At 34.1% G+C, this 16,418-nt stretch overlaps 3 protein-coding genes across 5 annotated transcripts in view; 2 read left to right on the forward strand and 1 right to left on the reverse strand.

The window, feature by feature from the left end:
- LOC145305908 (voltage-dependent anion-selective channel-like) overlaps nt 1–16,418 on the forward strand; it is a 326,720-nt gene that overhangs the window by 270,393 nt on the left and 39,909 nt on the right. The gene's annotated exons all lie outside the window — the stretch shown is intronic.
- Nucleotides 1–16,418, forward strand: part of RpL15 (ribosomal protein L15) — a 227,898-nt gene that overhangs the window by 168,287 nt on the left and 43,193 nt on the right. The gene's annotated exons all lie outside the window — the stretch shown is intronic.
- The window catches only part of LOC145305905 (RNA-binding protein 5-like), a 34,352-nt gene that overhangs the window by 7,572 nt on the left and 10,362 nt on the right, over nt 1–16,418 (reverse strand). Inside the window, exons 9-26 of the mRNA XM_080147770.1 lie at nt 14,683–14,733; nt 14,104–14,200; nt 13,510–13,579; nt 12,226–12,299; nt 10,840–10,910; nt 10,422–10,461; nt 10,012–10,135; nt 9,484–9,610; nt 8,898–8,983; nt 8,213–8,268; nt 6,416–6,486; nt 5,827–5,901; nt 4,143–4,206; nt 3,204–3,293; nt 2,105–2,175; nt 1,221–1,314; nt 601–681; nt 131–268 (exon numbers count right to left, since the gene is read on the reverse strand). Coding sequence (XP_080003896.1) covers nt 131–268; nt 601–681; nt 1,221–1,314; nt 2,105–2,175; nt 3,204–3,293; nt 4,143–4,206; nt 5,827–5,901; nt 6,416–6,486; nt 8,213–8,268; nt 8,898–8,983; nt 9,484–9,610; nt 10,012–10,135; nt 10,422–10,461; nt 10,840–10,910; nt 12,226–12,299; nt 13,510–13,579; nt 14,104–14,200; nt 14,683–14,733 — 1,480 coding nt within the window. The remainder of the gene's footprint in view (nt 1–130; nt 269–600; nt 682–1,220; nt 1,315–2,104; nt 2,176–3,203; nt 3,294–4,142; nt 4,207–5,826; nt 5,902–6,415; nt 6,487–8,212; nt 8,269–8,897; nt 8,984–9,483; nt 9,611–10,011; nt 10,136–10,421; nt 10,462–10,839; nt 10,911–12,225; nt 12,300–13,509; nt 13,580–14,103; nt 14,201–14,682; nt 14,734–16,418) is intronic.

Here is a 16,418-nt window from a genome sequence, read left to right on the forward strand (position 1 = left end):
CTCATTTATGTGGAAGGGGGGAATCTACACCATTTTTAGGGCCAAAGAAGAAAAAAATTAACCCTGCCCCACAAAAAAAAAATGGCGGATATCCCAATCACAAATTTTAAAAAAAATTAAATAACAATACCTGTACAGGGGCGGACGAGGTGTTTCCTTTACTTTTTTGGTTCAACTGTTTGGCCCACTTCTCCATATCCTTCTGAATTTTCTTGGCAGTTTTTACTTTGCTGTCCTTTCCTCCCTTCTTCTCTTTCTCTCCATCTCCCTAGAAAAAACAAGGATGACAACATCCATAAAAGCGAAGCTATGAAATGGAAGGACAAACGAACATTGTAGATTGTCAGAACTGAATTAGCAGAATATTAAATGCATCAGTACAAACAATATTGTAAGAAAATTTGTTGAAAAACTGCATAAATAGATGATACTGTTTAATGACATACTTACATTTTTGGGACTTGTTTATAGAGATACTTCGCTTATAACATTGTACTTTGTTGTAATAGGAATCAGTTTTCAAAAAAACAGAAGAATCGGACAATTTTATTATTATTATTTGATTCTTTATTTGTCTTTATATGCTGTAAAATTATATACCTGGTTTGTGTTCTGATTGGCTGAATCTGGTGCCGGCAAGAAAGTTTCGTGTGTCGCGTCCCAATAACAGAATGAACTTGTCTGAGTACCAAAGCAATTTTACTATTTAATTCTTGAACTAGCGGCTACGTCCCAAGAGGCCTCTAGCGGCACTTTAAATGTTTGGCTATTTGGTTCAATTCTCTACGATACCTATCAGTATCCATGTTGCTTTCAAGTCTCTACGACACCTGGCAATTTTTTTGTGATTTCTCTTGGGAGGGTGGTGGTACCCTCCCCCAAAATAGTTATAAACCTTCCCGGGACCTATGAGAAGCTACCCTGTTAAGGAGAACCCTATCGGTTCAGCGGTTAGCAAGATCCTTCGGTATAAACATACTAACACACAGACGAACACCCTGTTACTTAAACATAAACAAAGATGTTCAAATGGTCCCTACTGCTGCTATGTCAGATGCACGAATTTAATAATTAGAGTAGAGGTGAAATAATACTGCCAAAAACTCGCAACTCATTACCATTTATCGACAAAGGTCGTGCAATCAAAGACTTTGATAGGAATTTTTTGTGAAGGATATTTTTTCCCCGCTAAATTTTTTCTCTCTAAAATTGCTGAATTCCTTTGAGTTATAATAATATTGTGAGTTAGCATCATAGTACAGTGTTGATACAGGATCATAGTAATATCCACTTGATTCGTCGTATTGATATTTACTGAAATAAAAATGTGTGTTAGGAATTTTGGTTAAGTTTTAGTTCAATTAAATAAAATAATAGATGAATTGAAAACAATAGTTAGGTAAAATATTTAGTTTTGAGAATATCTTTGATTGTAAAAACTCGAGAAAAACCAACTTGAACTGTAACATTTTCTCTAGGGTTGGGCCGGATACCGGATATACGGCATTAGAAATAAGCCTGATTTCCGGATAGTTTAAATATCCTGTATCCGGCCAAACCCTAATTTTCTCCTTACTTGACTATCACATTTGGATCTTAGTTTTTTGACTATCGGCTTCGTCCAAAACCTATAACCAATCCAGTGGTTTCTGGCTTTCTATTTTGTATTACTTTCCATAATAACTAGCGGCTATGCCCCTAGAGGCCTCTAGGGGGTAATTGAGGGGAGAGTCGAACTTGATAACCCAATCTATTTTTTTGATTCAAAAAAGTAAAAAAAAATATTTAAGGGGAGGGATATTTTTTTGTTGGGGGAGGCCCCCCACCCCCAATTTTAATTTTAGTTAAAAAAATATAATTTTTTGGGGGGGTGGTAATTTTTTTCTAGGGTCGATTTCAATTGGTACCCTCCCCCAAAATAGTTATAAACCTTCCCGGAACCTATGAAAAGCTACCCTGTTATGGAAAACCTGATCGGTTCAGCGGTTAGCGAGATCCTTCGTTACACACAAACAGACAAACATCCTGTTACTTTATTATAATAACGTGATCCTTCGGGATAGACAAAAAACTCTTACTACTTTATCATAAGGATTGTAGATACCTTGTATCCGGGGGAGGGTATCTTTTATATTCAACACCATTGACCCATACTGTTCCAAGGCTGTTATTCTCCTAATAATCAAATAGATAGATAGTAGATATATATAGAGTGATAACTACACACAAACAAGAGTGATAACTACACACAAACAAGGATGAAAACATCCATAAAAGCGAAGCACTGAAACGGTAGGACAAACGGACATTAACACTTGCATAGTGTCAGAACAGAAAAATCAAAATATCAATGTATAAGAGTCGAAGCAAAATTGTAAGTAAATTTGTTGATAAACTGCTTGATACAGGAAAATGTTTATAGACATAAATGCATTTTTAGGAGTTGATTCTAGAGTTGCTTCGCTTATAATATATATTGTACTTTGTTGTCTCAGGAATCAATATACCAAAACTCAGATCAATTAGATAATTATATCACATAAAAATTTGTTTTTACTTTTTAAAAAAGTACCTAGAAAAGTAAAAATGTTTAAAATGTACGTACGGATATTCTGGTAATGATTATAGAGTTACTACGCTTTCTAAATCGTACTTAACTACTACAGGAATCACCATGCAGAGTTTGAAATCGATAGGACAATTCTAATTTGTTTACACTAACGAAAAAAGCTAACTTTTAACAAGAACAATGTAGACTGGTAGATGTTATGTTTTAAACTCAACACCAGAAACGATAGAAGATAAACGTTACATTGGATGGCAATTGGAAATTGGAAAAACTGAAGAACCAACTGCGTACATAAGTTATAGTCTGAATGCATTTGGCAAAAGAAATATTTGAAAAAGTTTTAAATGTCTTAAAAGTTAAGAATGACTAGTATGAAAACAATTAAATTAGAAGCTTTGGTGAAAATATGAATCATGGAAAGAAAACAAAGTAGCAGGTTTCGTCGTATTTTCACGGCAAATTTTGATAGGTTATTTTAGGTTAAGATAGGTAAATATTAATCATTGCCTTGCAGGGTTAGAGCTCCCCGCAGAGCTAGAAATAGGAGAAAAGCTGCTGTGAAAATACGACGAAACCCGAAACTTCGTTTTTTTTTCATCATCCGAAAATATAAATTGAAATAGCAGCTAGGTACCTGATGTTGTAAAGCGGCTGCAGCCGCCTGCATTGCCCCCATTGCATTGCCAGCTCCGACTGCGTTGGCCGCTAAATTGTTTGCGGCTTTCTAAAACAAATTAATTGCAGGATTTAAAGATTAACAAAATATAAGTCGATTTCTTGTTAATCCAGGGGTGTATATTCAGCACAAGATTAATTTTTTCCCCTCTTGGTTTTTGTCAAGCAAGGAAGGGGGAAAAAAAGAAAGAAAAAATTAGAACTATTATTTTTAATGTTGCAGTATCACACTGCTAAGTGACAAAAAAATAAATATGTTGACAATTGACTATTAACTAAAGAATATGGTCGAACACTATAATCAAGCCGTTAAGCCGTTTTTTGTTGTTGTCTATTTTCAGGGCAAATTCATCATTAATTACGTAGGAATCAACTTTTTAAAACATATTTTTGGTTTAATTCATGTTAAATAATAGCAATAACCACTTTTTAAATTTCTAGTACCATCAGCTACCAGCTAGAACAGTTTGATAAGGTTTTTGAGCGACAAAAAGTATTATGTGGAGATAGGTTTCGTGACTAATTTACTCTTAAGATAGCGAAAAAATGGCAAACAGACATTACTTTTCCAACTTTTAGTTCGATTTAGGGAAAATAGACCTACCAAGGATTATTCGTTCAAAATTTCAGATCGAAATTCGAATTCTAAGTGCCATTTAATCATTGATTAGGAGATGGTTGCATTAAAAACCCCTCCCACTTAATTTAATCTGATGACCAAATTAAAATATTCGACGTTTTCTCTAGTTAAGCACTGAAATTTTGAAATAAATTAAAATAAGATGAGGTAGGTTAGGTTAAATTGAGTACAGGGTAGCCCTGCAGGTGTAACACATAGAAAAATAAATAGGACCACCCACCCCCACATTTCAATTAAAAAAAAAATAATTATTCTAACCTTTTTATCTCCATAAATAGCTTTCAGAGCGGGTGTAGGATCCCCCCCTTCCCGATAATATTTCCTAAATAAGAAAAATTAATTAATTATTGTTCAAACTGATTATTGTCTATTTGAACCTATATTGTATAGTATTAATGCAACCTTGTAAGTGGCGAAGCTTTTCTATAATTCAATTTGTCTATCTGTCCGTCCGCCAATCCGTTACGCTATGGGGGAAATGTAATTTTCTCAGCTTCTATTGAAGATATACAGATAAAAATTTTAGTGAAGATTCTTATGACATACACACATCTACTCTACACAGAGTTTTATCCGTCTGTCTGTCGGTTATGCTTCAATAGACACAAACTTGATTTTCTTAAGTTTTCGTATATTTCTTTACAATCATTATTGCAAAAAGTTTTAATTAGCATTTCCCAAATTTATTTCATGATTTGATTCTCTTTTATCTAGGGTTGGCAATCCGAATCCGGAATCCGCCCAATTTTTGGCCAATTTTGGAATCCGAATCCGGAATCCGTTTTTTAATAGGATTCTTAAAGGACGCCTGCAAGAAATAACACGCTTTAACTGCTGAAAGACTGCCACAAGAAGACCCAATACCCCAAATTATAAGCCTTCAGCTTCAATAACAAAAAAGTTCTAGGCATTTCAAAATAACATTTTATGTACAATGGAATTTTTGAAAGATTTCCAATGGTCATAAAAGAAAAAACAATATTAAATTACGTTGCCTAGACATAAAATTATAACCTTATCTTTGTCAGAAACTTAGATTGCCTGTAACTGATTACATTTTTACAATAAAAACACCACATTTCATAGTCAAAATCTATGAAAAAAAATCGATTTAAATTGCATTTTTAAACGAAAATCATAGCGGACACAAAGGGGTAAACTAATACAAGCTTAGCTGTGATTGGTTGTTAAGCTGATTCAGCCTTCTGATTGGCTACAGTACATTCGGTACAACGCAAGTAAAACTTAATTTTTTAAAATGATTTTGACTATAAAAATGGGTATTTTTATTGTAAAAATATAATTAGTTACTGGAAACCTAAATTTGTGGCAAAAATAAGCTTATAATTTTGTTTCTAGGCCACGTAGTTTAATTTTAAAGTTTTCAACATGAGCATTGCAATTTTTTCAAAATTTCCATAGTACATAAAATGTCATTTTAAAATGCCTAGAACTTTTTTGTTATAGAAGCTGAAGGCTTCAAATTTGGGGTATTTGGTCTACTTGTGGCAGTCTTTCAGCAGTTAAAGCGTGGTATTTCTTGCATGCTTTCTTTAATTGGTAGGCTAAAATTAGCGTCTTAGTTTTTTGATACTTGTCATTATCATCATTATATATAATATCTTTTAAAATCTGGTTCGATTCAAGGAAGTGAATTAGAGAACACCAAGAACATTAATTTTTAGGACAATGTAGCACTTAAATTTTTTAATTTAAAAAAAAGCCTTTTAAAATATTGCTAGAATCCGGAATTGAATCCGCCAAAAATAAGAATCCGAAATCAGCGGAGAATCCGCCATTTTTTGGACGGATTCTTGCAAGAATCCGAATCCGGTCAAAAAATTTGACAGATTGCCATCCCTACTTTTATCTCTGTATCTAAATCTACATATGTTAATATGTCCTGTTTTACATTTTAATAAAAAGATAGAAAAAAACTTACTTGTAATATTCAATGAATGAGACCCTTTCAGCCGCATGTTTGGCGTACAAATCCGCAGAAAATTCCGCCATTTTTCTAAATAAAAGTAAAACTTAATATTTAATTAGGTATGTTTTGTTTCAAAGGGGGGAGGCGGATGTGCCACTTTTTGAAACCAAAACTAAAAGTCAAAGGAACTCAACTAAATAAAGAGTTACAGGTCTGACATTTTGCATGCCATTTGCTTTATAGGGGTACAATATGGAACTGTGAAGAAACGGCGACACAACCGTCGAAAACCACCGAGAAAAGGTAAAAAAATTTCGGCGGAAAACGGCGGTTTCGCCGCCGTTTCTTCACAGTTCCATATTGTACCCCTATAAAGCAACTGCCATGCAAAATCTCAGACCTGTAACTCTTTTTTTAGTTGAGTTCCTTTGTTGACTTTTACTTTTGGTTTCAAAAAGTGGCACATCCGCCTCCCCCCTTTGTTAAAGTTACTTAGCATTGTTATCAAAATGTTAGTCTGTTATTGCTTCGCTACTTACAACCATATTTTGTATTAAAAATAAAGAGTTGCTACGATACAAACAAAAAAGTCGACACTTACGTTATTTCTTCTTCTGTAAAAGAACGTCCAGCCTTTTTCCTTTCCTCTTCTAAAGCAACGTTTTCTTCACTCTAAAAAAAACATAGGATAGAACAAAACATAGGAACCGGTTCTCATCCATACGAAAAAACTATGTCTAGCATCGTATTATATCCAGCTTTCTACGAATATAAAAATGTACAATCATAAGATTAAAATACGATGCAAGAAATAACTATTCTCATCAATCTAAACGTTTTAATTACTCCCCGCTGATCAGTAATAATGTCTTTGTTTAAGATTCATCAAAGCCATCATATACCTACCAATCAATCAAGCAAGCAAGCAAAGTCATGTACAAAGTACGGTTGGCAATCCGAATCCGGAATCCAAAATCCGCAATCCGACCAATTTTTTGACCTAGAATCCGAATCTGAAATCCGCTATTGAAATGCGGATTCGGATTGTTAATCTTTTAAAATGTGGCAGAATTTTTTTTACTGTATAGGTATTTACTTCAGGTAATATTGTTGGTATCGATTAAAGTTTTTTTTGTATTTTATTTTCGCAGTAACTTTTCATGGTTATTTTAGGTTAAGTTAGGTTATGTAAGGGTTAGAAAATGGCCGCCGCTGTAGGGGCCAGAATTGTTTTATTTGCAAGAAGACAATTTAAAATATTGCTAGAATGTGCAATCCCCAATCCGAAAATCCGAAATTCACGGATTAATCCGCTTTTTTTTGGGCGGATTTTTGTAAGAATCCGAATCCGACACAAAAATTGGACGGATTGCCAACCCTAGTACAAAGTCAAACCATAGAGTAATCAAGATAAGAAGGGTAACGGGAAATAACAGAGTAATCAAGATAAGAAGGGTAACGGGAAATAGCATAGACTAATCAAGATAAGAAGGGTAACGGGAAATAGCATAGAGTAATCAAGATAAGAAGGGTAACGGGAAATAACAGAGTAATTAAGATAAGAAGGGTAACGGGAAATAGCATAGACTAATCAAGATAAGAAGGGTAACGGGAAATAGCATAGAGTAATCAAGATAAGAAGGGTAACGGGAAATAGCATAGACTAATCAAGATAAGAAGGTTAACGGGAAATAACATAGGGTAATCAAAATAAGAAGGGTAACGGGAAATAACATAGAAAAATTAAGATAAGAAGGGTAACGGGAAATAACATAGAGTAATCAAGATATAGATAGGAATTAGTAAGTCAAAGAAAACGAAAAATTTATACTATTATTGATTGATTGAAAGTTGATGTCATTGCAATTCTAAGAATATGTATCATGAAGGATTAATGAAGTTTAACTGTTTCAGATTTCAAGATCATTATAATTCATTGCAGAGTGATTGAGTTTTGCCTCAAACCATACAAACCTACTATTAATTTTCCAAAAGGGGTAGTTGCACGAAATGCATTTAAATTTGAATTTAGTGAACTGCATATTTTTTTCCTGTTCAATTGATCAAACTACATTTATAGGGCATATATTTGAAAGAATTTCAATACTCTATCATGTAGTTTACAAAATATTATGACATGAAAATCGTATTCTTGTGATATATGCAATTTTTTTTTTTTTTTTTTTGGGGGGGGGGGTTATTAATGCATTTTATAACAGGAGTCTAACGTATAATTTGTCTCGCAACAATGAGGTACAATAATGGAACTTTGAAAAAACGGCGGTGAAACTGCCGCTTCAGCCAAAAACCACAATTTCCGCCAAGTTTTATGTGTGCTTTTCTTGTTTATAAAACTAATTTATTGTCCATTATCCTATCCTTTAATCCCTGAACTTACCGGTTCTTCTTCCTGTTTCTTTTCCGACCGCTTGTATGCAACAATCAACTTTCGTCCTAAATAATTCAGGGGTGTATATTCTGCATGAGATCCCCGGATCATAAGAACTGAATTTTTTCTTCATTTTTTCCCCTCCTTAGGGAAAAAACTAGAAAAATATGTAGGAGTAGGGAAAAATGAATAAAATTAAGACTGGGTACTTAAAACCTTTTCTATTTTTTCCTATCCTTGGGGAAAAACTAGTGTAGCTTTTTGCAGGTCCTGGAATTAAAATTGGAGGGTCCCTAATATAGGAGTTATCTCATTATATTCTTATACTAAAGTAACAGAACGTCTGTTTGTACCAATGCAGGTTCTCCTTAACAGGGTAGCTTCTCATAGGGACACCCACAACCCCCCCAAAAAATGAAAAATACCCCCCAAAAAAATTTAATTCTTTTTAACTAAAATTAAAAATGAGGGGGGAGTCACACCCCTTGGCCTCCCCCCCCAAAAAATGTCACCCCTAAAACTTTTTTTTACTTTTTCTTTTAAAATCTAAAATAAGAAATTGGGTTATCAAATTCGACTCCCCCCCCCCCCTCAAGTGCCCCTAGAGGCCTCTAGGGGGCGTAGCCGCTAGTAGATAATAAATAGGTATAGGTAATAATTTTGTAATTTTCTATAATATTAATTAAATTTTTACCATCAATATTGATTGAAGTTTCTGTTAGCCTTTTATATAACATCATTGAATCCATTATTGAGTGCATCTCTACATGTGCTACTCCCCTGAAAATGTTAAAAATAAAAAAATCCGCCAAATTATGTTTGCAAATGTGTAAAATATTTGTCTAATGTTAAGGTAGGTACTATTTTTACATGTCTGTAGAAGGGAGATATAATCAACCCTTTGATTGCACGACTCTAACTTCGAAGTCTGTACTGGGATTGCAAAAAAATATTTGGTCAAGTAGTTCTATTTTTTCAAAAAAGGTTAAGAATATTAATAAAAGTTCACCTAGGAAAACTCGCACGTTTATATTGCATTTCAATGAATTTTCCTATATTGTAATGTAATAAGTTGTGATTAAGTACTCGTAAACGCCTGGACAGATAGCTTCAAAAAAAAAATTCAGGGAAGTTTAGTATTGGACCAGGGAATGTTCTGGATAAATAAACCCCTCTCCTCCCTCCCCCCCCTCCCCCAAAAAAAATAAATAAATGGGCAGATTGATTTATAATGCTTACATATCCAATGATACAACTTTTTGCATGGTCCATCTCATTACCTTGACATATTAGTAAGTTTGTCTCTTGGAATTGTGACATTTTTGATTGGTTGTCTGCTGAAACTCTGTGCAGATTCCCAAACTGTGTCCTCCACCGTCAACGGGTCCAGGTTGGTAAAGAGTAAGGCTAAAATAATAGTTATTTATCGCATCGTATTATACACAGCTTTCCGCTATATTAAAACCAGTATTTTTAGCCCCGAGATGTTCATCTGTCTGTCTATCAATGTGTCCATCTGTCTGTCTATCAATGTGTCTGTCTGTTTGTCTATCTATCCATGTGTCTGTCTGTTTGTCTATCTATCCATGTGTCTGTCTGTTTATCTATCTATCAATATGTCTGTTTGTCTATCTTTACCATGTTCTGTCTGTTTGTCTATCTTTACCATGTGTCTGTCTGTTTGTCTATCTATCAATGTGTCTGTCTGTTTGTCTATCTTTACCATGTTTCTGTCTGTTTGTCTATCTATCCATGTGTCTGTCTGTTTGCCTATCTATCAATGTTTATTTATCTATCTATGGACTCACTTTTAGAAGGATGTGGACTACTCTCGTCTTCCTCCTCTAGTAGAGCCGCAGGCACCTCCGGTTCTGGCCTCCTACCACCACATTTGAAGCACGCTTCGCGCCTCTTAAAGTTCTGGATGTCACACTAAAAGAAAGTAAATAATACAATACAAAGTAGAATGATATCTATCCGTCTGTCCGTCCCTTAAGATCTCGGTAACCACTGAACCAATCGGATTCTACTCTTCACAGGGGTGTATATTCTGCACAAGATTAATTTTTTCCCCTGCTGCAAATTTTTTTTTCCTTCTGTTTTTTTTCAAGCAAGGAAGGGATAAAATTGAAAAACTCTTTATTTTATTTATATTATCTCCCCTCTCACACATTAGGTATTCTAGTTTCATATAAATTTGACCAAAACAGAATCTCACCTTTTTGCAATACCAGTCTTGCAGATTTCTGGCCGGTTCTCTGTTGAAAATAATGGGTGTCAGAATTTTATTTCATTTAATATGTAAGCTCATTAATTTTTACACTTTTTGGGCCCTACAGAGATTTACAATTATGAAATTCTGTATTGAAATTGAGATGGCCCACTGATGTAGAGAACGATACTTAATCCTAATTTTATGGACGGTAGGTGTAAATTTAAAAAGAGTGGGGGAGGGTGTGTTACTCTAGAAAAAGAAAAGCTATTTTAGACTTAAACTTTTATAGTTATAAAAAGGTCCTTCGAAAAAATTACATATTTCGCCGCCTGCAAAATCAAATACCCACAAGATAACGCTTTTGGTATTTTGATTTTTAGAAGCACACAAATCTTATTACAAAAATTCTGGACAGCCATTCCTGCGAATGTCCTCAGACTGGCTCTGGCTGAATTGCATAGTAACCTTCCAGGTGCCAAACTGGAGCATGCCCTGAAACACGGAGCATAGTGTCAGTCAATCATCACCAAGCAGAGGTCCACCAACTGCCTTTATCCTTTCCAGTTCATGTTAGTGCTTGTCATTTGCCTTATGGTGCCTTATCAAAGATAAATAATATTCTAATACATTTAAAGATTTTTTTGGTGTAAAGACCATGTTAAGAACTTGTTTAATAAAGGCATAACTTGAAAACAAAACATTGGACATAGTCCCTTTCGTGACATCGACTCTTATGGGGCGTTTCGTCTTATTTTCACAGTAACTTTAGAAAGGTTATTTAGATTAAATTAGGTGATTATCCCCGCAGGGGCTAGAAATTGGGGAAAAGCTACTGTGAAAATACGACGAAACGCCCCTTAAGAGGCGCTGTCACGAAAGAGAATATACCTAAAACATTTGCATTAACCCTTATTTTTAAACAGCTCTATTAGTACCTACAAATTAAAAGATCTATTCATAGTTACACCGTTACTGTTGTAAACTTCAGTAAAATTTCATTATTTATCTTTATATTTTATTGAGTACAAAAATTTCGCGCATTTTGTTGAACTTGTTATCTAAATGATCTATTAAAAGTAAAACTGATTTTAGGTATATTATCTAATCCTGAACCTTCAAGACAGTAATGGGCCCCAATTTTCCAACCTGTCACGGGACAGCGAGTTCAAATCCCTGCAATTAACAGCCCAGGACACGGGTCCCGAAAAATTGTCCAGACAAAATATGGATACTAGTATTGCCGTAAATAAAATAGCCAGAACTGCGTAGAATATTCAAGCACGATTTCCACGCAGTTTCAGAGCTACGTAGAATCAGATTGAAATATTTTTATGCAGTGTTAAAAGATTTTATTTACCCGTACAAATATCAATATTCTGTGGACAAGCCTTCTCAAATTATATTCCTGCGCTTATTTTTCATTGCTTTATCAGAGAACAGAAGAGATCACCTCATATGTTTGAGTATGCGCATTTGTGCTCAGTGGTTCTTCTTAGTGTTCAGTAGGTGGGTGGGCAGAATCAATGTGTTTTGATTGAATAAATAAGCATGGTTTGGATGCTATATAATCTTACATGAAACTGGTGATTTTATTAAAACACAATTTTGCAAATTTCCAATAAAAAATGCATGGTAAAAAGTAATGTATGGTATATTTGTACTTTGCAAATTTTGAAATAAGTAAAGGTCCTTTAGAATTGTAATTAAAAACTGTAATTTGTATTAAATAGTCTTAGTCTTTAAGAACCTGATGTAGACATCAAAAAAGACATCTAGATATCATGGCCGTACGTGTGTTTGTGTATACCTGTTCAGCCTCGATCCACTCTCTGGCCTCGTCAATGCTGGAGAATTCAACAAATGCGAAGCCCCGGGATTCTCCTAAGTTGTGGAGCAACAACCAAATTAATTTCATTCATAACAATAGATAGATAGGGAGGCAGGGATAGATAGAAAGTTATTTCAAAGTCACATGTATTTAGCTAGAATTGCGTAGAGTCAATATTTGCATTGTGCATAGAATTCACAACTAGCGTCGCGTAGAATCAATATTTAAATGGCGCGTAGAATTCATATTTCGTTGATACTCCGTAGAGCTTAGATTAATATGATATAAAAGCTGTAACCGCTGTACTGGAATATATATTTTTTTTTTTAAACGTAATACAATTGACCCTGGATCATATATATAAGTGGAGACCCACTAAAGGCACTTAATTTACCTTTTTGACTTTTTTTTATGTAAAGTTGTATCATATGACTAATTTTTATTTTAAGCAGTGACCTTTTTGATAGCATTTTTAAATACTAAACTTACCTCTTTGGTCAAATAATAGCAATAAATTGAAAGATTTTTTTGGGGAGAAATAATGATGTAAAAATACACGGATTACCAAAAATGCATTAAAGTCTTTAAGTATCTTTAAATGAATTCCACGATCTTAAGCAATAGGTAGCCTTTTATTTAATAATTTAAAATTAAATGAACTCAATTGTTATTCCTTCAGTTTACTGCTCTATTCACCAATAACTTGAAGTCAGTAGTATTTATACAGTACAACAGAAATTTTTATATATCATAGAATCAAATGTTGACTAGTGTCATTTAAAGGGTAGTTAAATTGGTATTTTACATGTCAGTTTTTTACTCAGAGTTTAGCATAGTTCAACGTAAGGTTTTATTTACCTATAAAAAAAACTTTCTGTTGTAATGTACAAATACTACTATAGCTTACATTGCAAAATTTTAGACTCGAAAGATAAATTTCCAACACGTCGAAATTAGGAATTTTAAACATTAGGTATTATTTTTTAGTGCACATTAAACCTCAAAACTAAAAAAATCTTAACTGACTGTATTTTTTTTCGTACACGTTATCAAATTGTTTTAAATTCATAGAGATTTATCATAGGTATTTCATTAAAAAGATATTAATTTAAGTTTTAAAAAATCTATGAAAGTAAAACAACAACATGACCAAAACGCCAATGGATAATTAAAACACGAGGTCACTGCTTAGTTTAATTTTTTAAGGGTTGAGATTTTCACATATCGGAAGGGACTTGTCTTGACCCAAAAAAAGGTACTTACCGGTATCTTTTTTCCTGATCAGACGAACCTCCTTAGGTTCGAGACCATGCGTCAGAATATTGTCAATCACCTTAAATAAAAACAATAAGAATCAAATACCATTTATACCTTAGTAGACTTAACCTATTTTTTAATAAACCCGTTCATTTTAATAAAACAATTCATTCTTACAACCTCATAAAAACTACCTACAATGTCTTAAAAACGTTAAATGCTTTGTTGAGTTTAAGGTGTCAAAAACAAAAGATAAATACCTACTAACATGGCCAAGTCATTGAAAAGCCGTGATTGAGCTATTTATTACAAGCAGCTACGCTCCTAGAGGCCTTTAGGTTTTCTTTTTAATAAATGTTTAGAACATTTGTTTACCAAAATATATTTTGCGGTTTGTCAGGTATGTTTTTTTTGCGATTTTTCTTGGGAGGGTAATGGTACTCCCCCCTCTCCCCCCCAAATAGTTGAAAACATTCCCAAGACATTTGATGAGCTACCCGTAAAGTAAACCATATCGGTTGAGCCGCGAGCGGTTAGCGAGATCCTTTGGTAAAGACATTCATACATCCTGTTACTTTATTATAAGGATGATATACTTACATCTTGTTCCAGAATATAGACAGGTAAGCCTCTGATCATAACAGTGTTTGTACCCTCATAAACACCACCACCATCCTGCCCCATGTTCTCATTACTCCTAAACAAAAACAAGGACGATTACGGCTAAATAAAAGTAGCGTGAGAGAGAGATAGAGAAAGCGAGAGAGAGATAGAGAAAGCGAAAGTGAGAGAGAAAGAGAGAGAAAGTAAAAAGGGATAGATTGATTATAGTGATAAAAAGATAGTAGGATAGAGAAATGAGAGAGAGAGACAGAGAGATAGACAGAGAAAGAGAGAGATAGAAGAAAGAGAGAAAGTTAAAGAGAAAGAAAGAGTGAGAGAGAAGGAGAGAAAAAAAGAGGAAAGAGAGAAAGGGAGGGAGAAAGAGAGAAAAAGAGAGAAGGAAAGAAAGAGAAAAAAAAGAGAGAGTAAAAGAGAGAGAAAGAAAAAGAAAGAGAAAAATAGAGAAAGAGAGAGAAAAAAAAGCGAGGAAAAAAAAGAGAACCGAATAGAGAGCAGAAAGAAGGACAGATACACAAACAACATCAATCACTGCAGAGGTGCTAAAATTCGTTTAACCTGTCAAGAGAGCGTTTTTTGCCCCCACTGGATCTTGATCTATCACGTCGTCTGAAATAAATTGACAGTTTTTAGTAGCGAAGCTACTCTATAATTCACAATGTCCGTCCGTCCGTCTGTCTGTCCGTCCGTAATTAATGAATTGAGGGAAACGGGGGAAACGTGATTTTCTCGGCTCCTATAAAAGATAGAGAGCTGAAATTTTTTGACAACATTCCCATCATTAAGGAGCAAAATTAACTATAAAACATCAACGGCGATCAGACTGCTTTTTAGCAGGTTTTAGGCTATTTTTTATATTTTCCAAATTTTCCCCATATCTTTGGTGTTTATGGTCCGATTTTCAAAAAATTTTCAGTTGAAGATATCAAAATTAAATTTCCCGTCATTTGAAGAAAACAACAATGACGGTCAGACTGCCTTTTTGCAGGTTTTTGGCTATTTTAATATTTTTCACATTTTCCCCATATCTTTGGTGTTTATCGTCCGATTTTCAAAATTTTTTCAGTTAAAGATATCAAAATTAAGTTTCCTGTCGTTTGAAGAAAACAACAATGACAGTCAGACTGCCTTTTTGCAGGTTTTGGGCTATTTTTCATATTTTTCACATTTTTACCCATATCTTTGGTGTTTATGGTCCAATTTTCTTAAAAATTCAGTTAAAGATATTAAAATTAAATTTCTGGCGTTTTAAGAAAAGAAACAATGGCGGCCAAACTGACTTTTAGCAGGTTTTTGGCTATTTTTATATGTTTGACATATTTCCCCATATCTTTGGTATTTTTGGTCCAATTTTAAAACTTTTTTGCATTAACAGTTTCAACATATTTTTTCCATTGTTATGTGCATCTAGTATGTAATTTACTTTAACCGTCTTCATCATACAAAATAAAACAAGGTTTCGTGTTTATTTTCTCCAACAAATCTATTCTTGATTTTAATAAATACACTTTAAATCTACTTCTACGTATTCCCATCCACAATTTTTGTGCTTCGCTACTTATGGATGTTGTCATCCTTGTTTTAAAATTAATATACAACGATAGTTTGGAGGGGATTAAATTTTCAGATATGATTTAAGGACATCTTCTTTGGTATGTAGGCTATGTAAGTAATATGGTAAAACAACTTAGGGCGAAAATATATTAATCTTAATACATGCACTTGGTTTGGAATTTTGCATAACTAAACTAGGGTTGGGCCGGATATCCGGCCAACGCCGGATATCCGGCAAATATCCGGTTATCCGGCCAAATTACCGGATATCCGGCCGGATAACCGGCCAAATTACTACATATTAAAGTATCAAAAAAGGATATAGTCCCTTTTGTGGCAACGCACCTTAAGGGGCGATTCGTTGTAATTGCTTTTAATAGGTTATTTTAGGTTAGGTTAGGTTATATTTGGTTAGGTGATTGCCCCGCAGGGTTAGGCAATTGACCCCGCAAGGTTAGAGTCCCCCGCAAGGGGCTAGAAATAGGAGGAAAGCTACTGTGAAAATACGAATAATCGCTCCTGAAGGGTCGTTGCCACAAAGAGGACTATACCTGCAAAAAAAATTTCTTCATAAACTAGTGTTTTATATTATACTAGCGGCTGCGTCCCTAGTATCTAGGGATATTAGAAGGGACATGAAAGTGCAGAAAAATAATTTAAAACCTTACAACGACTTTTTTATAAAAATGAAACAGCCTAAAACCACCCTGGGACCTATAAGAAGCTTCACTCTAAAGGAG

This window comes from Acartia tonsa, chromosome 14 (assembly GCF_053477335.1).
Source record: "Acartia tonsa isolate MP-2025a chromosome 14, ASM5347733v1, whole genome shotgun sequence".
Classification (NCBI taxonomy): Eukaryota; Metazoa; Arthropoda; class Copepoda; order Calanoida; family Acartiidae; genus Acartia; species Acartia tonsa.